Genomic DNA, 26,216 nt, shown 5'->3' with positions numbered 1-26,216 from the left:
ACAGGACAACCATCAAGGACATTGCAGATTACCATCTTCAGTCCTCTTGGATCAGATTCCATTATGTCATGTTTTTCCAATTCGTAATGGCATTTTCTAGCAACTTCTTGTAATGCTAAAGGAACTAGTAACTGGTTGTATCAAAAGCTTTTTTTTTTTTTTTTTGAATAATTTTTACTTTTTTTTTTTTTTTTCCAAATAAACAATATTTTAACTGCCAGAAGCACTACTTCATTAAAACACCTTGAATATTTCCATTTGGCAGAAAAAAAACTCACATGGTAAACGTTTTTTGAATAATGGCAAAGAACTAAAGCAGATGAGGAGATTATTCCAGTTTTCTTGTTTTTTTGTCTGTTTTGTAGTGTTTTTTGTTTTTTTTTTTTTACTTTTCTGTGCATAAATACACAAACACACATTTTGAAAGAAAAAAAAAAGGGCCTTCTGTTCCCACAGAGAGCCTCGCTTTACTGATCTACTATTTCAAGTTTCAGAAATGTATTTCTTCTCATTATAAAACTTTTAGCAAAATATATTCCTGATATGTACTAATTTTTTTCCAAATTCCATACAACTTCACACACACATACACAAAAAAAAAAGCAACGTGAGAGAGAGTTGACTAAAACATACCTAGTATTTGCCAGCTTAATTATAGCTTTAGACAGCAGCATTGGCCAAAGTTCAGTTTGACATGTTGTCGCTGGTAGTAACAAATTACCCTCTTCACTGAAAGGCATAGTGTCATCCACAGTGATCTTTCTCCAGCAGCCCTATGGTGGAGGGGAAAAAAAGGAAGAAAAAACCCTGAACTTGTAGTCCAGAAACAGAACACGCATGTAAGAGGATTTTATCTGTTTTCCCACAAATTGAATTCTACTTTAATTTGATCTATATTATGGATTTTCATATAATATCACAGAAGTAATGAAACTGATTCTTAGCATTTTATTACTACTGAGACTTTTTATAGTCTGTTTTATCAAGCTTAGTCTAATTGTAGCTATTCTAGTTGCATCTATTCTACATGATTTACAAAAATAATTTTTCCTTATCAGTTAACCACTGGTTCTATCAAGTACTAAATTGTAATAAATAAATAAATAAATAAATAAATAAATAAAATCACTGATGAATTTTCATTAACACACATCAAAAATTCATTGAAACTTCTCCTACAAATGTCTTTTCAACAATTATAAATTTTTCTCCTAATGTATAAATGTATGCTGCTAAATGCACAAAATTTATAGATGGCTGAAGGTAAGTACTCACCATCCAATACAATTTCACTACGTATTTTCCATAGCTATTGTACAGAGGCATGTGTCCCTTAGTAGTTTTAGTGAAGGGATAAATATGTTCCCACGGCCTCCAAAACAGTGTGGATGTTCCAATAGATAAGGCCTTTTCATTAGATATTTTCCAGAGAGCACAAATCTCACTTATAATCCATCGCATCAGCTGAAAGCAAATAGAAATATATCAACAAAAAAAAAATCAGCTTATATTTTCTAATTAAGTTAATTTACATTAGAATGATGAGCAAATAAAAATAACTCCTGTTTTAAATGAAGAAATGACACAAAGCCATAAGCTATGGCTTACTGAAAAAAAAAAAACTCAGATCAACTTTCCTGAAAATCTTGTCTAACAAAGAACTTTATTACAATGAGTACAGGCACACGACAAATAATGCAGCTTGTCACTTGCTGAAGAACAATAAGAAGATGTGTTTTCAAATGGTAACAATTTTTAAAATTTCAAATTTGAGTTTTAATTCATTTAATTAATTTTAGATCCTGTTTTATTTCTTTTTAAGATACAGATCTATTAAATATGCCATAGCTTGAAAAGTATTACAAGGCTGGTAATACAATGGTTTATATGGAAAAAATAAGAATACCTTTTTACTACAACAAATTTGTACTAAATCGATGATTCTGATTGACCACAAAGGTTAAAAAGAGATGAAAATAAATAAACATAGACAAACAAAGAAATAAACAAGCAACACACAAATAAAAAAATAAATATTTCTGTATTTCCACCTACCTCACTACAAAATAAATGTTCATTTGCTGAAAAAAGATCACATGAGATCTCATTTTTGACCACCACAGGAGTCTAGGAGAAAGTAGATTAGTTAAGTCTATAGCTAAATTATCAGAAAAAAAATTGAACAGTAGTGACATAAAAAAATCAGATATTTTGCAAGCTTTTATTAGACTTTTACAAACTAGAGGTTGCTGATTTAAAAATCTGTTAGCTGTCTCGGTGTTTCTTAAAAGTGTCTTTAAATGCAGATGTTCAGGATTAAAATTAACAATTGTTCTTACCAGAAAATTTAAAAGTGGAAACAAAAGCATATAAACAGAGATTTCGTCAGATTAGTCATAATATTAGCAATTCTGCACTTAAATATCAATGATAATATTGTTTCATGCTCCAAGATTTCCCTGACCCTCCAATGTGATGCAAAAGTTCATTTAGATTGCTTGCTTGTTTTCTTAATTTCCTATCAAATGCTGAAAGTTTGTCTACATTTCATACAGTAAGAGGCAAAACAGTAGAGAGTAGAAATCAAATCATTTCTTTCAGACGAGCCCATGCATAAGTACTCAAACTTTTATTTGTATTACATAATTTTGATTACTAATACTCATGTATGCAGTCGATTTTCTTCTTGCAAGCATTTTAGAAATACTATACTAGGCTTGTATTTTACTGAACTAAGTATCTCTGTGCCTCTCATCACTTACTGGTGATCACTGCTTGATTCTATGCTTATCACACTAAATAGTACTTAATAGCCTTCCATCACTTCAGATTCACATTAATTTTTAATAACTTACAATATTCCTCATCACTATCACTATTACATCTAAAACACATTGAACTATAACAACCACCTAAGATTAATCAGATCTTAAAGCCAACCTTTTCTTCGCAGTGGTCTAAAGATAGTTTTGAATCTATTTTTAATATAGAGACATGTTTCCATGGCTTTCTGTGCTCCTGCCCTTATCTTTCAGATCCCTCTACTCAGTGTATGTGTGTTGGCAGCACTTCTCTTCCAATCTTTCAGTCTTGTCAATTATGTCCCTGACTTCTTCCATTCCTCCATTAAAAATGAATCTTGGAGCTGCTTAATGTCTAGTTAATAAGAAATAAAACTGACAAACTGATAAAAGGAAAAATGACAACATTAAAAACGTTTAAAGATGATCACAGTGCTTAAAAACTTCATTTAATTTGAGGAAAAAATGCTTTAAACCTAAAAACCAGCAACTGCACTGGAGAACGCTCCAAGCTTTGAAATTGGAGGCTGCTTGTTTTCTTTGCAATTCATTTTAAAATGAAAGTGAAGAAAAGCTTTGCATAATTTTAAAATATTCTGTTTACCTTCCAGACAAGTACTGTCAAAGATGTAGACACATTCTGAATGCATACGGTTGAAATGCAATATTTAAGGTGGGAGAGTGAGAAGAAGTACTATGTTAATACTAAGTTAATCCATGGTTTCAGGATAGATACTTTACTGCTCAAGATGTCTTAGCTGGAACAAAGAAAGCTTGTTTTGCCGTAACACTGATTTTTAAGTGAGAAAACAGGAACACAGAACAAGATGACATCTCTCTCATCAGGTGCTTTCTAAAAGAAAAAAGCAGAGCAGACATGGAAGAGTACACTACCATGTTGTTTTGTACCAGGAAGCGCTGGTGCACTCAGACACTGTAAAGTATCATTTAAAACATTATGTGTTACAGCCAACACTATAAGGAAAGGGATTAAACTTCACATCCCTTCTGAGGCTGAGAAGCCTTGGATGTGATGCATGTTAACCACCGCACAAATTACCAGCTCCTGGATGCACAACAGTCACACGGTCAGGATCACCACAGATGATCATGTGGATACAAATGCCTCCATCTTTTGAAATAATTTCCTCTGCACTTGTGACATAGCTGGGTAGACTTTTTTTCCATTATGATTTGATTATTTCTTACCTCATTCGCTGAAAACTCTTGTGGTCGTCTCCATGAATATACTTTTAAGGATGCTGGCAATTCTATTTTTCCTTCAGGATCATCAAAGACAAGCTATGGAAAACACACACACACACACACACACACACACAGACACAGAAAAAAAACACTAAAATAAAGAAAAAGTAACTTCAAAAAAAATTAATTAGCCTATGGTGTTTTCCACAAGATTTAAGTAATTTTTTGTTCACATGATATCTATAACAGGACTAAAACAACGTGAAGTCCAAACTGACAATTCAGCACAAAAACTGCTTACTCTGTTCAGAGAAATCTTTGTGGTATGCATTATCAAACTGTCCTACACTGAATGTTTCCACTCTTTCCCACCATTGGGAATTCCCCCCCCCTCCACACAAACACACCTCAAATGTTTAAATTTTTTATTCAAGACACCAATCTGCCATGTCATCTCTAAGTATTTTTTCTAACTCATTATTTCTAAAGTTTTTAAAGTTGAAACCTGAAAGTAAATTTCTGAAGCAATTATTTATACATAAAGCAATTGAAATTGCCATAGAAATGAGGAGAGCTACAATTATACACCCATGAATTAATTTATGAATTAATCATTGAAGAGAAGGCATCATATACTTTTCAAATTTCCATTTCCAAAGCAATACTTACTCTCCACATAAACAGAAAGCATCAGGATATATATGATACCTGCTTACCTAAAAGCACAATGTAGGACAACCATGTGCCTCTGATACTGCTTATATCGCCTAAGAAACTGATCAGTTACACAGTTAGTACATTCTATTTGTGCCAGGAATGTTAAATAGTTTTAGATTTACTATAGGTTCCTGTGTGCTTCATAGGCCAAAGTGTATAAATCATGCCTTTTACAAGCCAACTAAGAGAAAGAGTTTCTAGGGTAGAAAAACAATGCTTTGAGTACTTACTGACCAAATGAAGGAAATCGAAAATATATCTCAAAGTCATAAAAAAAACAACCAGGCAACAAAAACCTAAACCAAAAGTCTCCCAAACTATTTTCCCACATTTATCTCTCATTTGCTTCATTGTGTAAGTTCCTTCAACATACCAATCTGCAGCACAAACTCTATAAAGTATATGAAAGGAAGTAACCACACTTTGAAGCCCAGCTGATAATCAGACAAGATTCAAAAGACATTCTAGAACTGGAAAGGCTGAGGATTTTCTGTGTCTGCTAAATGTTTTACTTTATGCAAAGTAACAGCGGATCCTCTACACTCCAGAATTGCAAACAGTTTAGTATGTCCACAAACTGAAGTATGCAGTAGGAAAGACCTCAACCTGCAGTTTTTCCCTATAAAAACCACTTCTAAGATAGGTGCATTCAAGCTTTTGAATCTAAAGAGCCTGCACAGAAAGGATTGTCCCAGCATGTTACAACAGTTTGCCTTCTTCCCACATCCTCAGCTTCAATTGTGTTATGAAATAGATTTGTGGGGTTATAAGTTTTTAAACCATTAATGTGATAATAGTGTGCAAATGTATTAACACTTCCTTTAAGATGCAGCAAATGAACAATGCACAACATATTTATTTATTCATTTAGTCTGCTATGAAACTACTTAAAGTTATTGAAAATAAATGTTGAAAATTAATATATTTATCCACAAAAAGTAATTTTAACAGATTATTTCTCATAACTTTAAGTGCAAAAACTGACATGGTACAAAAAAAAAAAAAAAAACAACAAAAACAAACACGTGTCACACAACTTACAGAGATAGGACTTTTCCCAGCCTTTTCTTTCTCTTTTCCAGCTTTTCCAGAATCCCATTTTTCTGCACTGATGTCAGCTTCGTTCCATTCCGGCCAAATGGGAAATCTTGAAGCACCTACGTGGTAGATTGGTACACTGGAAAACAACCAGACACATGAATGAAAATAAACAGTATAATGCTGTGCAAAGACAAACAAAACATTCACTTTTTTATTATAACGTAATAATAAAAATGTAGTGTTAGTAATTGCAATAACTTTTTGTCACTAAGATAAGCAAGATTATAAAACTGCCCAATGATTTTAGAGGTTGTGAAACAACTAAAATATTTCAAATGAGGAATCCTGCTTTAAGTTAATTGGACAGCTGAAGCGCAAAATGAGAATCCTGTTGACTGATTTCTTCCTTCTTCCTTTTCTGCTGCTTCAATCCACAATTCTCTGCTCTTTTCTATGCAAATCCCAACTTATGGGATTCACAGCTTGAACAAGAAACGATGCACAGCGCTGTTTCTCACCACCAGCAGGATGAAGCCCAGTCAGTCCCTGAGTAGCCCCACTGGCCATCTCCCTCCGGTTTTATTGTTGATCATGATGCCTTATGGTACAAGATATCCCTTTGGTCAGGTATGGTCAGTTGGTTCTGCGCACTGTTAGCTCCTTGTGCACACCCAACCTTCTAACTGGCATGGCAGTGGGAGAAGCAGAAAAGACTTTGATTCAGTATTTACTTTAAAATAGCATTTTCACTCCAGATTCTTCTCCCTGGGCTTCTATCACCTTAGATCACCAGAATATAGTAATTTTGTGACTCAGAAAAATAACTGATGCGCTATGTAGGTTTTTTACAATATATTAGATCACCATTCTTTCTACTTCTTACTCTCCTCACACGTTTTCCATTTATACATTGGCTTACAAATTTAGAAACAAAATACTTTTTTCCTAACCTCCTCCTGCAAAAGTCATGTCACTTATCATCTTGTTGATGATATCACATTCACTAATTAAAAAAAAAAAAAAAAGAGAGGAAAGAAAAGAAAAAAATGCCACTAGTATAATCAATAATCAATATCTCTATTGCATCAAGTATTTGGTTTCAGCTGCCCTAGTAATATAATCAAAAGTTTAGATATTCAGTGACAGGCAACAGTTCAGAGCATGGAGGAATATCATAGTATAGAAAAAAGTGAGCATGCCACTCTGGACCTCAGTTCCTTTCCATTTGAGCTCTGTGTGAAAAACAGAGGAAGCTGAGGATCTCTTTTTAAAACATTTCTTTACCATACCTGATACTAAGAAACAATGCGAAGTCATGTTTCCCCAGATACTTGTACATCACCCAAGAAATTACGAAAATAGTAACTTTTCTGAGTTTCTTTCTCCCACTGTCTCTTCTTGCAAAGACAAACCTGATCTTAGATTCAGCCACAGGAATGCTGGGAAGATTGCAAAACATCTTTCCAATACTTCTAAAAAACATGACATGAGCTTTGTTCCTCTCTTTGGCATTTCTACCACATTGGCTTCCATAAAATAATTTCGTGCCTTCTGTATGGCACCTGAGTAATTAACTAAAAATCAAAAATCTCTATGTCAAAGGGCCTCAATTCTTCTGTGAATTTAGGTCAATCCATTTGCAAAGTACTTAGCAAGCCTTAATAAGAACACCAGGAAAGCTCATTTCTTCAGTGTTACACAGATCTCTAAGAAAAGGATAAAGACAGCTCTGCTTAAGTAGATGAATAACCTGTAGCAAACAGAATCAAACAGGTTATTTCAGGAATGTCTTCCAGTGTCAGAGCAAAGTTATTACTACTTTTTTCTTTTGGTAACACTATTTCTGCTGTACAGTTCTCCTGCGGGAAGCTGTTTCCTGCAAGATTACTCTGAGTTACAGAGGAAAAAACAAACAAACAAAAAACCCTATAAAACTAAGACCAACAGGGAGTACAGCATTTATTGTGACATTGCCACTGATAAATTACTGAATATTTTCTTGTGCATGAGTCTATGAAATTTGAAGGCTACAGATCACAGCAGACTGAGCTCTCAAGAAGTTCATTGTTTTAATTAGAATTAACAAGAAAAGCCAATATGAATACACATTTTTCTAATTAAAATGTAATCTAATCACAAATTCAACATACTGGTTTGTGTCTATGCTATTTCAATAAGTTTATCATACTTGCTTTAGAAAGAATGCATTTATCTATCACAAAGCATGAAACTATACAAAGTTATAGGTAGAAGATAAAAAAATAGCATTAAGAAATTGACTGTACAAATAAAATTTAGACAAAGATCCATTATACAGAGTATACACTGAAATATTTCAAACAATGAAGTATTTGAAGCAAGCTCTTCATCTTCTTGGACAGAAAATGTTAACTCAGCAAATTCTAGTTTTGTTTTTCTGAGAATAATAAAAATACTGGCCACAGAAACTAGAGTTATAAACAAATACAATAAAATACACAATAAAAGATAATAAATGAAAAGTGGATGCTTTATGCTCTGGCACGACAACACAAATTCTCCTGGAATATCTCTAATTTTTGTTGGATCACAATTTAATATTAGTAAAGTAATGGTATTCAGATGCACACTGATGCAATGAATATCTTCTCAAGAACATTCATAAGCCAGGTAATTTCACCCAAATTGAACCTAAGATGATGATGCGCACAGATTGCTCTGAAAGTAATGCTCCTATATATTTCCATGGAAACTACAACAGATATACAAAGAGATATAATAACACTATTAGATAGAGCAAACTCACCTACAAAACATTATTTTTCAACACTGTCACCACCATTAGCAATGCATTTTTTTTAGCAATGAACAAGAGTCTGTATGCCATTCTCATCAAAATGTGCACCAGCACATTTGCCACTGAAACGCACCACCAACCACCTCACTGTGCACACTGTTTGGTCCCCAGAAACGTTCAGCAAGCTTTGATGAACATCAGTGGGTGCCATTATTTCCACATGGAGGAATTCAGTGACATACCTTTGCTTCATATGCACTTCCATGTCAGATGTCATTGTGTCAAACTGCCCCTCTGCTGCCATCTGTTGCACAGCAACAACATGTAATCGAACATTGGTGGGAAGGTTCAACCTCTACTGCCATACCACCAACATCTCCCTCTGACATCGTAAGCCAATTAAAAAAAATAGACTGCATTACTTCTGGAGTAGCCCTCGTATTTACTCACTAACATTTCTATGTCTAGGAAAAGTAAGCGAATGCATGGTGGTATGTTTTGCTCTTTGTTCAATTCAATTTACAGAGACATTTCTACTCATTGGTTCTGCAATGCAAAGTCAAGCCCACTACAGATTTACATTGCTTCTAAGTTATCTGAGAGAACAAGAAGCGCCTTGTCACAATGGTTAGTCAAAAATAAAATAAACCCCTCCAAAAGGCTCTGGACAGCCATTCAAAACAAAAGAATTCTGTCCATCTTAGGAGTGATTGCAATTAACAGACAACTAAATGAGATCATGATCTCAAAACACCTATTCCTCAGAATAATCAGGAAACTAGTTGCACATTGGAGATGAACAGCTGTTGCAGCCCAAGATAAACCACAGCTCAAACATTATTTGTTATAATCATAAGCTCAAAACTATTTTTAATGGCAGCCCAATTCCAACAAATATCGTAGAATTAACCCTTAAATGGATATGACTAATCCAAAAATTGCAAATGTAGAGCACTGGAAAAAAACTGGACTAATATCCTGTCTTAGTTTTATCTGGGACAGAATAGCTTTTTCCTCACAGTGCCTGGTTTGATGCTATGCTTTGGTTTTAGAGACAAAACAATGTTGATAACACACCTATGTTTATTGCTGCTAAACAGCATTACACAGAGCCAAAGACATTTTCAGCAAAGAGCCCAAATAGCTGGGAGAAGAGAATTAGAAAACAGAACTCACATATATATTTTTGCCATTTCCTTTTCTCTAACTTAGTATATAGTTTTATCACAGCCCACAGGTTTTACTTTGTTGTTTTTTATTCTCACCACCATCTCACTGGACAGAGGTGCGAGTGAGCAAATGAATGTGTGGTGCAGAGTCACCTGCTGGGTTAAATCACAATGTATCCTCAGCACCTTTTGTCTGAAATTTTATCCATGCTTTAAGCCTCCAGTAGAACTTAATTAGAAACCACCACGCCATATTCATCCCTGTGGGATCAAGTACATTCTCATCAAATATGTGGACAACACCAAGCTGAGTGGTGCAGCTGATACGACAGAAGAAAGGGATACCATCTGGAGGGACCAAGACAAGCTCGAAAAGTGAATCCACGTGAACCTAATGAGATCAATAAGGCCAAATGCAAGGTGTTACACTTGGGTCAGGACAAACCCAGATATGTGTACAGGATTTGAGAAGAACTCCTTGAGAGCAGCCCTGCAGTAGATTATCTGGGGGTCCAGATAGACAAAAAGTTGGATATGAGCCAGCTCTTGCAGCCTGGAAGGCCAACAGTGTTCTGGACTGCATCAAAAGAGGGGTGGCCAGCAGGGTTGCTCCCATGAGGTTCCACCTGGAGTATTGCACCCAGGCCTGGAGTCTCCAGCACAAGAAGCATACGTAGTTTTTGGAGTGATTCTAAAGAAGGGCCACAAATATGATCAGAGGGCTGGAGCACTTCTCCTGTGAAGAAAGGCTTTTCAGCTTGGAGAAGAACAAGGTCTGGGAGATCTCACTGTGGCCTTCCAGTACTTGAAGGGAGCTTACAAACAAGACTTTTTACATGGTCTGATAGTGACAGAAAAAGGAAGAATGATTTTAAGCTAAAATAGGGAAGACTGTGGGTTACAGATAACTGGAACAGGCTCCCTAGAGCGACTGTGGAGTCTCTTTCTCTGGAGATATTCCAAATCCATCTGGACGCTTTCCTGAGCAACCTACAGTAGGGAACCTGCTTAGCAGGGGGGTTGGATTAGATCCAATGGGTCCCTTCCAACCTGTACAGTTCTGTGATCAGATTTTAGAACAGGATGCCCAGAGAAGGTGTAGATGCCCCACCCCTGGAGGTGTTCAAGACGAGGTTGGATGTTGGATGGGACCCTGGGCAACCTCATCTGGTGGGTGGCAACCCTGCCCATGGCAGGTGGGTTGAAACTGGGTGATTTTTAAGGTCCCTTCCAACTCAGGCCTTTCTACGGTTCTAGAATTATGTGATCTCTGACTGAGGCTCATGCAAGGTCGAAAGCATGCATACACATGTACGAACAAATTTAAACAGTTTAAACTAATATAACAATCTCCTCTCACCACAAAATGTGTCACAACACAGCTACAAAAATGGAGTACAGAGAGTAAGCGTAAACAGTAGCCTGATATCATCTCAAGCAATACTAAAAACTGAAAACCTCCAGAAGAGCATAAAGGCACATGAAATATATTTCTCCTATTTTGACAGTCTCCAATCATTTTTAGTTCAGACACTTTCTGAACGAGTTATGGTTGCCCTGCATTCAACAATCTTCAGTATATGTAATTTTCATAGACTCATTCCATGCAGATTTTTAGCATGTATTACATTTATATTAACCAGCAGTAGAATTCCAATGCAACACTGAAAGCAGTTTCAAGTTCAATCATCATGTAGTTATCCACAGGACAGTTCTTCCCATTCTTAAGCTTCAGTTAATCTAGTGGACCCCTTCCCCCAAAACAAAATAAATTAAGAAATTTAGAAAAATAATTAAAAAAATCACCTGTTCAGACTATATTCTCTGAACCACTGCTGCAATTTAAATCTTATGGATACTTACCTGAGGAACACATACTGGCAATGGATAAAATTGCAGCTTTTGCTGACTTTTTATCCTAAGTCTTCGGGAACTCAAGTATGAATTAGCAGTGGAGCTATTTTTTGTGTTCTTACTTTCTCAACCTTTAATCTTAATAACAAATATGAGGTAATCCCAGGCTTTGGTGCAGTAGCCCATTGCACAACATCAAGCAGCTACTTGCTACTTACGGCAATCAGGCACATAGCTAAACAAGAATAATTTCTTCCAGCCAATCTGGGACCCAGCTGGTCCCAACAGGTGCTGAAGAACCCACTGGCAGTTAATAATGCTTTTGGCTGCTGCTCTACCTAATACAATTTCTAATGCCACTGTGAGCTTTGTCTGCACACTGGGAAATCGTGCCTGTGCTACAATTATCCCTAACCAAGTCCCCTACCTTGGCACTGATCATTTACTCCTCACTTTTGTCTCTGATAACTGAAACCCTAATTCAGATTTTTCTTTGTTCTGGCAGATGCTGATGACTCAGGCTTAATTCAGAAAATTTGGCTCAATGGCATAAGAGTTTCATCAAATTCATTTACAAAGCATTTTAATTCATTATCATTGTTACAAGCCAGAATCTTCAGTGCTGACAAAGACATCAAATCCACTGAATCACTATAGCTGTTGAAACCTGGGAAAGATCAGATTCTCAGTAGCCTCTAATGATGCAATTAGGAAAATCTTTAATGACTGCTGTTCTTTTCAGCTCTTCAGCCTGTCATCTTTAAATCTACCTAGGTCCTGAAGAGAACTGTTACCTAATTAGAGAGCAGTAATGAAGGGATGCCCAACGGAGCATCCTGAAGATAGACTTATGTGAAGTCTGGCTTATTGAGTATAAAGGAAACTTCACATCTTCTTCCTATGCTTCCAAGCTCCCCTTCCAGCACCAAAACATGAAGTGCCAACAATATGAATTGATTTTCCACAGTACATACTGTGCTGACTACTGCGAGCATTTATGGGGGAAAAAAAAAAAAAAAGAAATCTGATCTCACTAGAAATCCATTTAAGTAATTTAAAGATAATCAAAATTCTTTGTCCAGATATTTATACACACTACTCTCAAAGGGCTTCTGCACTAATTTATCTGTAAAAGTTATTATTATAACACTGTAGTTCCTGGCGGTAACCACTGACAGTTCTCAGCAATTTTAAAAACATTATTTTCAAAAACTATTAACCTTCTTTTCTTTTTCATACTACTGACAGTTCTGTTCAATATTTCAGTGATTTGTAGACACATGAAAATAAACTCAATTTGCTAGAAGGAAGACAATATTTCAGAAAAGACAAAATACTTTTGACACTTTTATGCCTCTATCTGCAAGATGTGCTCAGACAAAACAGAGATCCTAGGGGAAAACCTACCTCACAATTACAAAGAATAGTGAACTTATGGGACAACACTGTCTCAGGCAGCATGTGGCCTTCTATTTCTTTGTCTGATACATGGATAGCAACATTACTGAAGTTCTCATAGACAGACTTACATAAAATTTGTACGCTAGAAGGTGTACAGAACTATGCTGAACAAGCTTACTAACAGAATCCACATGAACAGATGTCAAGGAAATAGCTATTAAGTAACTGCCATATGTCCAAATGTAGCAGCTCCAATCCTGTAGTGTATGCATAAAAATATTTACTTTTAACCCTCCCAGCCCACTAAAAAGACTTGTGTATGGGGCTGCTGAATCACGGCCTGAACCTTTGATTGATCACCTGAGGCGAGCAATGAGTCAGCCACGGGAGCACAGGTGAAGGCAATTCACCTGTGCTGCAGGAAGGGGTGGAGCCTGGCTGCACCTCTCCTAGACCCATTTAAGAGCTGACTGCCAGTGGGGAAGGAGCTTCATCTTGTGAGCCCAGGACAGGGTGAGTGACTTTCTCTCATTTCCTCCAATATAAATTATATTAGCCAAGCTCCTGGATATATATATACCATCTGTATATCCATTGATTAAACAACTTGGTAATAAAATACCGTTAATAAAATATTCACAATCATTACTACCATTAGCCTACTGTTAGCAGAAAATCACTATCTAAGGGAACAGATCAATTCCTCCATCATGGGGATTGCAAACAAAGCGAGGATTAAGTCATAGGGTTACCCAGAACACTTGTATTATCCCTGTGTTCAGCAACTTTTATCAAATATAAATAATAAGAACAGCACTAAATCATTTTGTCTCAGGGTGGATTGCTGCAGAATCAGCTCAGTACTCTAGTAATTTTTTTAATTTTTTTTTTTTTACAACAGTGACACAGATCTACAGCACATCTGTACTGTAACACAGATATTCTTTACTGCACACAATCTACTTCCACGTGAAGATCTATCGTGGACCTGTCAACCTGTCCGCTATCAGTAGCGTTCCCATAATTCTGGCATCTCGCAAGCACAAATCCTGTGGCAAAGGGGAAAGCATTCTAGAAGCAAAGTGAATATTGAAGAATGAAATGTTGCTTCCATTTTGCACAAATCACAGTCTACAGTTCTAAGTTTTGACCAAACTGCTGATCCAAATAAAAAGCTCTCTGTTAACAGACTACAATTCAAAATGCTCATCTGCCTAGTTGCTCGATATCTCCATGGGAATTTTGTGGCTTACAGCAGTGCTCTGCAAACTAGGGTTTGCAAACAATGTAGAAAGTACCAGAAGTTGAGTACTGCGTGTATGTGCCTTATAAATACATAAATATGCTAATCTGAGGGAAGTGTACTCAAAATTCTTTGCAAACAGTGATGTGCAACCAAAGAAGTTTGGAGACCATTAGCTTACAGCATGACTACAGGAGAAAAAGAGATTCCAATATTTCACAGAATCACAGAATTGTAGGGATTGGAAGGGACCTCTAGAGATCATCGAGACCAACCCCCCAAGCAAAATTTTGGCCATTTCAAATGGACTGAGAATGCCAAAATATCTTTTTGTTGGTGGGTGTGGGATACAAATTCCCATCCACACAAACAAAGGAACTTACCTTGTTTCAAAAACAAGAAGAGAGGCTATTCAAGGTATCTTAAGTGTTCTTGTGTAAACTTTAAGCCCTGCTGTGTTCAACTCCCAACTTTTAACAGCTTTTACTGATTAAAAAAAAAAAACAGACCCTCGCTCACCCCTTTGAATAGAATACAAAGATGTTTTCACCAATGTGAAGACAGTATACAGCCTATAATCAGCTCAAAATGCACTCACAGTTTACAGAGCATGCAAAACAATATTATTAAAAGTATAGCAAGGCCACACTTCAGGTTTAATTTTCAACTGTTTTATAGCAGTAGAATCTGTGATTTCATGAGTAAATGAGGCTACTTTTCTTGTAAAATGTTTAAGACAAAAAGTTTAGGCAAAAATTTAGAAAACACCTTATTACTAGCTTTTCTTGACTCATTACCTATAGCTCAAGAGATCCTGAAGAAAAATTTTCCCAACATCACAAACAAGATATATTTTGTAGTTTACTGCTCTAGGCCAGACTCGTAGTGCCCTAAAACAATGTTTTATCATCCATCCATCCGTCTATCCGTCCATCCAAAAGGCCTGACTAATATTTCAGGATGATAAAAACTGAGCAGGGATAGGTTAGTCAGGAAACCAGTACTAGAACTGCTATAACATCCAGAGTTTTACTGCCAAGACTTGCTCTAGCTGGAAAGAGGACAACAGCAGAGCAAATAAGCACAATAAAACATGATACAGTTTAAATGGAAATTACAGGCTTGATGAAAAAACTTAATACAAGCTATATATTCTGTGTTGTGAAGGTTCTACATTACAATCAAGTGATTGTAACTTCTTCTATAGTCTACTAATTCATCACTAAACCACCATTAGGACATGTTCAAGCTACTCCTCCCCGTGTAAAACAACCCCAGTGAAATGAGTATATACTCCTGTGCTAATACTAAATTAACACTGACGTATACAAGACATTAGCTCCATTACAATTACCTGATAATTGCAGAGTGTGATGAAGCATGTCTATTGCCTATTAGGTCCAACAAGAGATTTTAAATATCTTGTGAATATTTCTCCTACTCACACTTCAAAGGTGTTTCTATAAAACTTAATGCCATTCAATCCAATTGTAATCAGATATTCTCTAGTCTCAACTTGACACAGGGAAAAGGATTGTGGTCTTGTTTAATAAAGCTTTACGCAACAGTGTACTAAAGAAAAAGAAAAGATACTCTTCCAGATATTCTAATACAAATAAATAATTTCATATGACTGACTCTTTTACCAGTTATTTTGTATGATATGGGAGAGAATTAATCATTTTACTATATAAATATTACGTGTATTTATATGGTCAAAGAAAAAAATCTCTTACTGTAAATATGGCTATTAGGGGACAAAATATTTTGGATGACATCCAATCAGTTTCACACACAGTGCAAGGCAGAAAAACACTACTTTTGCCATCTGTGCTAGGAAATAGAACTATCCTTGCCAGCTTCGATACTGACTGATTTTTTTTTATATTCTGTTTGTAGCAGTAAATACAAAAGGCTGTATGGCTATAGCTAAACTAAGAAAATAAAAAGGCGTTACTAAGCAAAGGGATGCAGAGTGGAAAAGGGGAGAATTAAAGATACTGGCTGACCACCACAACAGAAAGGATATCAAAATGTGAATCCAGACGTGAAATGTGAAACATGAATATGAATGTGCAAAACAAAATATTTTGTTGAAAATGCTGGGTGGATGGATATGAAATAAGAAGAAAGGGGCATCTGAAGAATGATTTCAAGGGAGAAATAAGTGATACATCTGATACCTTTGTTTATTGTAGTAAAGGGAAGAAAAGGGCATAAGCACATAAACATTGGTGCTACAAACACCTTTTGTCTGATTCCTGACAGCACTGTGCATGAACACTTACAAAGTTTTCACTGAGAAGGTTTCAAAAACCACAGAAATAAGATCATAGATCAAAAGTGAAAGTAGTGAAAGAAATGTTACACTTTCCACTTATTTAGTGAAACTGATGTGCTGCATCATTAGCCATTTTGCCCTGAAAAGTTCAGCTTAGTTCCTCTAGTCAGTGAAAATGAAGGTCATGTATTTTCCGAATTATTTTCCAGATTCAAAGTTCTCAAGTTTTTTAAACCCCAACAACTCTTTTAGTGAAAACTCTCTTCTGTCTGCTTGCTACCTTAACTCCAATGCTTCATACGCATACATTGAATGCACCTGGAGCCCAATGATCTTCAAGGTTGCTTCCAGCCCAAATCATTTTGTGATGTTATGATTCACAGTATGAGCTGTGACCAACATTCTATCTCTCATGTACAGAATGACATATCACAATGTGAGCACCTGCACATTACATGCACTCTGTGGTCTCAGCCCTACGGCCCTCCTCAAGGTCCAAGGCGAACATTTTGACATGCAAAATCTTTTTGTCAGGATTCCATTACCTGATAGGTACACGAAAAGTACCATAAGAGGAAGGAAGTACAACTTCCACACGAAGCAGTGGGCACAATCTGGAACACAGGAGGCTCCATCTGACCATCAGGCAGCACTTAAGCTCTGTGCAGGTGACAGAACACTGGGACATGCTGCCCAGAGAGGCTGTGGGGTCTCCTCCTTGGAGATCTCCAAACCCTGCCTGGACACGGCCTTGGGCACCCTGCTCTGGGCGTCCCTGTTTGAGCAGGGGTTGGACCAGATGGATCCTGAGGTCCCTGCCAAACTCAGCCCGTCTACAGCTCTGTGCTAAACCTGATCATCCAGCTTAAAGAATGAAAACAAACAAACGAAAACAAAGCAACCCCTACCTTGTCTATAAACCCTACTTTGACTAAGCACCCACTCGAGCAAGCAAACTTTCTCCGCACCGGCTATTTTCACGCCCAGGATCGCAAACAATTGCCTCCTCCATATCCGCACCTCCGTCTCCACGCGGGCCGGGGCAGAACTCGGAGACGGGCGGGCGGCTCGCGGGGACGCGCTGGAGGCAGCTCCCCCTTCCCCGGGGCCGTTACCGCCCGCCGAGATCCCGCGTTCCCTCCTGCGGCTCTTACTCTTTAGCGGAGACGCCCAGGATCCCGGAGCTACTGCGACTCCCGAGCTCCTTCTTCTTGCCGCTCTTAGAGGCCATCCCGGCAGCGTCCGCCGCGTTGCCGGGCGACCTGACGCGCCGCAGGTAGCGGCTCAAGCTCCGCCCCGCGGCCCAGGGCCCCTTGGGCCAGCCCACGCCACGCATGGCGCCGCTCCTCTGCGGTCGGGACGGGGAGGAGCAGGCGACGGCGCTGCCGGCCGGGAGCTGTTGCCTCTCCGCGCGCGGCCCCGTCGCGCCCGGAATGCAGCAGGGCGGGAGTACAGGGGGTCACGCGGATCCCTCCGCGCGCCGCACATCTTGTCTGTGAGCATCGTGGTTCAGGGACAGAGGTGGGGGGCAAATCCTGGCGTGTAGGAGAGGGGCAGAAGCCATCTGAGAGGATGCGGGTATTTTGCCGCTCGTTAAGAAGAGTATGGCTGAAGCCGAAGAAGAAAGACTTGAAAGTGAAACGGTGTTATAGTTATTTGTTGTAAAACGTGGTAACCTAAACTCCTGTATAAAGTACCTCTGTAGAAAAAGGCGGTGACTGAATACTTTTTTCCTGAATCTTTCCAAAGACAATAGTTTGGAAAAAAAGAAAATCTGAAGACATAGAACCATTAAGTTTGGAAAAGACCACTAAGACTCATCTAGTCCAACCACCAACCCATCCCCACCACGTCCCCCCTTTTCTTGAACACCTCCAGGAACAGTGACTCCAGCACCTGCCTAGGCAGCCCATTCCAACGATTTATCATTCTTCTGGAAAAGAGATTTTTCCTAATAGTTAATGGGCTTGAGCCCCTTCCTTTCATCCTATCAGGGGAAAAGAGGCCAAGACCCATCTTGCGACAGTCTTCTTTCAGGCAGTTGTAGAGATCAATATGGTCTCCCCTGAGCCTCCCTCTTCTCCTGTCTGATCAACACCAGTTCTCTCAGCCACTCCCCATAACAGCTGTGCTCCAGACCCTTCATTGCCCTTCTCTGGACATAGTCCCAGGCCTCGATGTCTTTCTCGGAGTGAGGGGCACAAAACTGAACACAGTACTCGAGGTGCAGGCTCAGCATTGTCACATGAAAAAAAAAGTGCATTTTGTTATGAATATTATAATCACATGCATAAGTTTCTGTTGTTCTTTATTTGTTCAAGAGTAACCAGTACTTGCTTCAAACAGAGGCATTTTTGTCCACTACATTCAAGTAAATAAAAAGCACAAAGACAAGAAACCAACCAACCAAGTAGTTCTGTACTTTGTAAGGAGGTCACAGACAGAATGTACAAGCAATTACCCTTCTCACATCAAAATAGAAGATATAAGCTCCTGACAGGAAGCCTATGATTCCTGGAGTGATTAGAGTTTCACCAAAGTCAACTGCTTTAGGAGTCAGCAGACACTCGCCTCATCTAACTAAAGTGACTTATTCAGATGCAGTCCAGAGATGACATTATTCCTAACAACTCATTTCTAAATAACTCACCCTTATTGCCATTCTCCAGTCTGCACTGCATAATGAAAAATCCTCCATAGAACATATATCTATTCATTTAGTCTTTTTCAAGCTAAGCCCTCCTGAAATATGAAAATCAATGAAAATTTGCCAAATCTTAAAGAGCACGAGTATCAAAAGACAAGGCAAAATACATAATGTTGCTACACCTAGAGGCTTTAGAGAAGTATCAGATCTTGATTTATATCAAGATGACAGAAAGCCAAACACTTAGCAATTTAAAAGTATAAAGTACTTCAGCATCGTTGCATTTCCTTCAGCATTATGTCCAGTGGCACTCATTTTAAATAAGGTACCTTGAGACACTTCTCACTTGGGAATCAAGTAAACATCTCTGGTTTATTTATTTTCAGTCTGAACAGCTGGCCTTCAGCCAATTCTGCTGTCAAACACTAACCAAGACATGCAGATGAATGCTCTCAGACAGTACCAACACAGGGCTGTCAGCCTCCCCATAGGATTCAGTGGTATCTGGGACAGTTCTCCTCTTCAGAAAATTTGGTTCCTGATCCCATGCTACAGGGGACTAGCAAGGTTTGCAGCATGTGAGCAAATACAGTTCTTGTAGTACTATTAAGTGAAAGACAACAAATGCGAGAACTTTGGTGTCTGTGAACATTTTTGGGTGACAGAGACGGAAAGAAGGCCTGAAAGCAAGAATGTATTCAAGCTACAAAACTCTCAATTCTTTGCTCTATTAAGTGATAATCACTAAATATGAAGTTAAATATACACCTTTTAACATGATATTTTACAATACATTTATTTATGATAGCAATGGCATTAAAAGCATATACCCATGTGGTTTGTGGGAAAAAAAAGTTTCTGAAGTTTTACACCAAGGTACTTTTTTTTTTTTTTTTTTAAGCCTATGATTTCATGTGGAACGCCTTGTGAGAGCAGTTTGTCTGGAAAATGAGTTAATCTGAATTTTTTAAAATGCTTGTTTCCAGTTGGCCAAGAATCTGTGAGGTCAAATAAGCTATTTCATTGGCCATGAAGTATGTCTGACAGATAACTCCTGGAAGGAAAAGATGTTAGGCAAGAAGCAGTCTTACAGATGGAAACAGAAATAAATTTATGATTATAAACGAACAGTGCAGTTGTCTGTCAGAAATCCATAGCAATAACTGAATAGACCCTGAGATAACACATACTTACCATAACAATGGATGGGTCACTTCCTGATCAATATTCTTCTAGGAAGCAATTCGGAACACTGTTTTGTTGTTGTCAGCATTATTTTCTATTGTTCTTTAAAACATTACACAGTTAACTGCTGTTGTCAATTCAGTTTTAGTCATAAGTATTGTGCACTTTTCTTGTAGCTGTAAATACTAGTTGTAGAGAACTAGAAAACAATAACCATTAACAGGAACACTGCCAAAGCTTCTCTTGGGGGTTTTGGAATACAGACTTCACTCTTCTCCAATTTTACCTAAGGCATAAGGATTCCAGAACAAGACATGAGACATTTTCCATCTTGAGAATGTCTGGAAATGTGATAGTGAGCAAATTTTATTAGTGTGCTGAAATACTGATGGGAAAACTACAGATGAATACTGTGCAAGTCAAAACAAAGTTCCACTTAGAAATACAAGGGTTGCTTGGTGTTTTTTGCTTTTTAATGAGAGTAGTCAAACACTAGCATTAACCTTCCAATGGGACTATAGACTCATGAAACTGAACGTGGTCATGACCAACTCTGCTGGAGTTGACTCTGCTCTGCACAATGCCCTGATGTCCCTTCCGACCACAGTTACTCTACAGTTCAGTGAAGTTTAAGTTAGACATGCAAGGATGAAGAAGATACCCTGAATCTTTAGGTATAAGAATGCTACAAAGCTCAACAGGATATGGAAAGGAAGGTACAATTATTTTGATTTTTTGGAGGGGGGGAGGTATGGTTTTTGAAGGGTTTAGATTTCAAGGCTTTTTTCTTTTTTTGTGGCAGTTTTTGAATTATTATTAAAAAAAATAGAAAGTTTTAGGCTCCCACTGAATTAAAGAAAATTGCAACTAGCAGCCAAGTAGAAAATAGTAAAAATACGCAATCTTCCACCCACTGCCACTTAAAACTATCTAATAACAATGTATCTCACTTGATATTTTGGGGGGATATTTTTATACTAATCCAAGTTGCACTCCAATTCCATGTGGTAGAAGAAAGGATTTTGATGAACCATAGCTGTGTTACCAATTCCATTCATCTTCTCATTGATATTTTTGATAGCAGTCATGATACAATCTCATTTTTCATGCTGTAGCTCATTTTGGGGAAGACAATTCCAAAACATGGAGTAAAATGTTCAGCAGTAGAGCAAGCTCCACAGGTGGATCAGGCCCAGCATTGCTACTGACCAAGGGAAGGGGACTGTCCCACTCTGTCCTATACAGCCTCACCTCAAGCACCGAGAGCAGGTTTGTATAAGACAGACAAAACTATTAGAGAATGTCCAAAGGAGGGCTATGGAGGTGATGAAGGGTCTGGAGGGCAAGGTGTGTGAGAGGTCCCCTGGTTTATTCAGCCCAGAGCACAGGTGAGGGGAGGCTGCATGGCAGCCTACAGCTTGAGGGGAGTGGAGGAGCAGTGCTGAGCTCTGCTCTCTGCTGGTAGCAACAGGGCCCAAGAGAACAGCATGGAGCTGTGTCAGGGGAGGGTCAACTGGGGGTTAAGGACAGGTGCTGCACCAGAGGATGGTTGGATACTGGTGCAGAGCAGTGGGCACGACCTCAAGCTGTTGGAGTTCAAGAAGCGTTTGGAAAATGCTTTCAGACATAGGGTCTGGTGCAGAGCCAGAAGCTTCAGTCTTTGCAGGTCTCTTCCAACTCAGCATATTCTATGATTCTAAATATACCAATACCACTGAATCTCACTGGACATCTCAGGGCATGTTAACTTTGATCCTCTCTCTACTACTTCAGTATTGAGGGAACAGAATTCAGATAACCAGCAAAGGAAAAAGTAGATTAGACAACTATGCACTGCCATATCTTTGTTCTGTAAATTTACACTTGGTGATTCATTATAGGAATATCCACATCAAAATGAAAAGCTTCCTGGTTTTGACATTATATGAAAAATCCCTATCTGAACTTCGAAGTTGAGAGCACCTGTTGTATTCTAGCTACCAGAAGTGTTAAGTGGAGACATGCAGAGGCACTACTATTATCTTCCTAAAAATTACTAGATCTTTAGCAAAATGCTATTAGGAATTTTGATCAAATCCTGAGGGATGGATAGATAGTTGTGGTTTTAGAGTAAGAATGCACAATATTAATGTAGTATTAACTACTGAACTGTAGAGACTACACAATCTCTCAGAACATGATTTTATTTTCATATTTTGCTATTTAAAGTTAACTTCAAATAGGGTAACTTTGCAGCAGACTTTTAAATTTAAATCTTGTTTGTTCTAATTAAAGGCAAGCTGCAAATCATTGCAAATCCTTTTTAATGGTGATTAACTTCAGTGCAGTTTTAAACAAATGGTTTAGTGCAATTGTAGTTCTGTGTAAAGGCTAAAAGTAAGGAGTTACACTAGAAAAATGCAGAATTGCTAAACAAATTTCAAAACAAATGTGATTAATATTTTTCAAGAAAAGGCAGGAACAAGGCCATAGATAAATCTGTAAACTCTCAAATTTGCTTTTCACCCTACAAAGTTAAACAAGTTACCTTTTTAAGTGAAAACAGTACTGCAACACACTTCACATTTTTCAGCATATGAAATGTAAAAGTGGCATGAATATTATGAAACTTGTGCCATCATAGGTATGATAAGACAAGTGCCATGATAACTATTTCAACTATAGTAATCTCATCTAGTTGTGCTCAAAAGCAATAATCTAAAGAAAATAACTCCTCCCCTCCTTAAACAAGTAAATATTAGAAGGCAATGATTTGGGGTACCCTGAGGAAAAACACAGTTGAACAAAGCAATTCTTTAAATTCTTCTTCATGGAGAGAAAAAAAAAAAATAAAAATTAAGTACTGAGATGGTGGCCCTTTACTTGTAGATCTTCCAAGCCAAGGCTATCCAAACACCATCGCCTCCCTATAAAGTTATTATTAAGGTAGTTAAAGCAGAAAATATTCTGTGTATACAGACTGAAATGATAATTATCTAGTAGAATTTATTAATAATGAGCCCATGTAAGGAGAATAAAATGTCTAAGCAAGTAATTTCTCACTGAAGGAACATGTTTTTAGATAGCATTAAAAGACTTTGTTATCATGTTTAGTACTGTCCCCCACTTGGAGATGTTTGTTAAGGCAAAAAAAAAAAAAATCAAGGTAAAAAAACCAAATGATTATGTGCAGTACAGGCACAATCCCTTCTAAATCTTCACTAGATAGACCTGAATCTGGCATGCTCCTTACTCTGACTAGAGTTCTGCTGCAGAACAAAGAGCTCTGAAGTGACCTTTCACATGCTGCCAAGTAAATGATGTATTTAAATACAGAATCATTATTTATATCACTGGCACTTTCACTAATACATTTCTCACTCCTGTGAAGTATGCTGTCATCTCTTTTTCTTACATTTTCCAGTAACTTATTATACAAAGGATGAAGGCGTATGCACATTTAGAGATCTGTTTCCATAGCAAATAAAGTGTATCGTAAAGGAGGAAAGCAGTCAGTTCTCCATTTTAGAATCAAAGTCATTAAGATATTAAAACTAGAAGACAGATAAGGGAGCAATAACATAAAAGCAAGTTCTTCAACATTCAATACCACGATATCACTTCAAGTATTTCTACTTCCCCCATCATCATCATCTATCAAACAGTCTATAAGAACTATTTCCTAATAATAAATCACTACATACAGACAAGGATTTATACAGTTTAAAGAGGACTGAATGCTACTAAGACTCAACAACCAACTGAACTAACCAAAATTTTTAACAAAAATCTTCAGAGCTGGAAATAGTTTATTTTCCTTCCACCACATTTAAGTTGCACCTACATACACATTACATACAGAAAGAACATCAGTTTCTCCAGTTTTCATAATTAACCTTTTTAAGTGAATAGAGGACACTTTGCATAACCCACACATGCTGCACAGCTACAATGCAGAACAATTATATGCTATCTCCAGCCTTTATTTAATAAGATGGAATCAAGCCAAGTAAGGCATTTTACTTGAAGAAAAGACTCAGATTTTTACTCAACTTGTTATCTCAAATCATTCCTTCAATACAGAGACTAAGAAACCAAGTAACTTATTTTATGAATGGCATATTCTAATTTGCAAAAGATAATAAAAAGTAGCAAAGGACCTCTGTTCATATGAAAAGACTGAAATGAATTATTTTACTACATTATAGCCTGTACATATAAAATAAATTATGTTAGACAGTTTTTAACTTACTAGCTTGCTAGATGTTGTCTAAACTTGCAGATATCTTTCCAAGCCAGAGATTGTGTTAATTAAAACAGGGTTCTATATCTATTATGATTGATCTTTGTTGTTGGTATTGTCTGAACTCAGGCTCAATTTCTCCAGTCAATAATACATCAAAACAACTATACAGTTTGACAATCTTGGTCATTCTACATTCATTTAGAATTTTAGAAGCCAGCTGGCTATATACAGGAGAAGGAAATCACTTAAATATAAACAGCAATAACTTTTCAAGCAGAATCCACACAGGGTTACATCGCCACTGACAAGACAGTGAAGGTTCATGCATCCAGGTAGAGTCCCAAAGCTTCATCCTGATTTTCACTCTGCTATAAGCTTGAAAACTAAGGATAAGAAACAGCACAGAAGGTGCGTGATTAAAAAAGACAATAAAACCAACAACCTGAAGTCTACCACATCTAGCAATTCCTGCAGTCAGGTAGGAATTCAAGGAATTAATGTTATAAATAGTCCAGTTTTAAACACACTAGATAAAGAACTGACCTTTTCTAGTAGTAAAAACCTTCCTGTCATTACATGGATCCATTAATCCTACTCATTTCAAGCTGGTTGAACATGAAATCACATTTTATCAAAAGTTTTTAATCACAGATTTTGATTTATACAAGCATGAAACCAACAGGCCGTGCAAATGCTCCACTAGTTATGTTTTAAGTTTAGGAGACAGCATGCTGGAGATTAAGTGGGTTTAAGTGGATTTACAGTCCAAGTTAACTTGTTGTGGAGAGAACAGGAGAATTACAGTAGTTCCAGGTTAACTAGGACAGTTAACAGCCCAAACAAGGAGCAAAGTCAGCAAACAAGGAACACAGATAGTGTGCAACTTGCTTTCTGACGCTTTGCTACTTTCAACTTTAAAAAGTCTGTAATCAAACTTGAAATGTCCAGCTAATCTGCACAAGCAAAATGGATGCATTCCTTGTAGTGCTACACAGTGGGAAGATGAGAAACCATGGACATAATCAGACTAGATAAATGCTCATGAGGACAGTCAGGCATTGAAACAACTTCCCTGCAGGTCAGATAGTCTGCCATTGAATGTTTAAGACCAGAATACTACACAAAGGTCTGAACAGCCAGGTATGACCTTGCTTTGAGGAAGATTAGAAGGGTTCTTAAGTTGTTGTCTAGCCTGAATTGAATTATAACCCTCAACAAGTTAAACCTTGTTTTAGTTTACGCCATTCTGTTCTGTGATAATCTAAAAGCCTATAACATAAATATTGAAATAAATATTTTCATTGATACTTGAAAACAACTTTAAGGTGGCACACATGATGTGAAGATTCATTCAAAAGCATACACCAACAAGATAAGATGCCAAATATATTTATTTGTCTCTTAAAAAATATGTTATTCTTTAGAAAAGACAACAGCCTAGGTAATTTCAATACAGATTAAAGTACACCCATCTGAAAAATACTTCATGCTGATGTTTACTTAAACATCAGTACCAGACAAGCAAGCAAAGAATTATTTTGTAAGTAGCAGTGAGGTACCAAGACAGAAGAAACCCTTTAAAATTAAGAGGAACTCCAGAGTGTTTCAGCCTAGTAGAGCCAAAATTCAATGAAAATGACCAAGAACTGAAGTTCTCTACTCCTTTTAAT

The 26,216-nt window shown here is 37.4% G+C and overlaps 1 protein-coding gene across 2 annotated transcripts in view; it reads right to left on the bottom strand.

The window, feature by feature from the left end:
- The window catches only part of ADGB (androglobin), a 73,392-nt gene extending 55,552 nt beyond the window's left edge, over positions 1 to 17,840 (bottom strand). For both annotated transcript variants that reach the window (XM_010707152.3, XM_085216995.1), the window contains exons 1-6: positions 17,644 to 17,840; positions 5,766 to 5,901; positions 4,011 to 4,103; positions 2,056 to 2,127; positions 1,276 to 1,464; positions 634 to 773 (exon numbers count right to left, since the gene is read on the bottom strand). In XM_010707152.3, coding sequence (XP_010705454.2) covers positions 634 to 773; positions 1,276 to 1,464; positions 2,056 to 2,127; positions 4,011 to 4,103; positions 5,766 to 5,901; positions 17,644 to 17,825 — 812 coding nt within the window. In that variant the 5' untranslated portion in view covers positions 17,826 to 17,840. The remainder of the gene's footprint in view (positions 1 to 633; positions 774 to 1,275; positions 1,465 to 2,055; positions 2,128 to 4,010; positions 4,104 to 5,765; positions 5,902 to 17,643) is intronic.
- Between the last annotated feature and the right edge of the window lie 8,376 nt (positions 17,841 to 26,216).

The sequence above is a fragment of the Meleagris gallopavo genome, chromosome 2 (genome assembly GCF_905368555.1).
Source record: "Meleagris gallopavo chromosome 2, MGAL_WU_HG_1.1, whole genome shotgun sequence".
Classification (NCBI taxonomy): Eukaryota; Metazoa; Chordata; class Aves; order Galliformes; family Phasianidae; genus Meleagris; species Meleagris gallopavo.
Note: the sequence above shows the minus strand (reverse complement) of the source record. Positions and strands in the feature narration are given on the sequence as shown.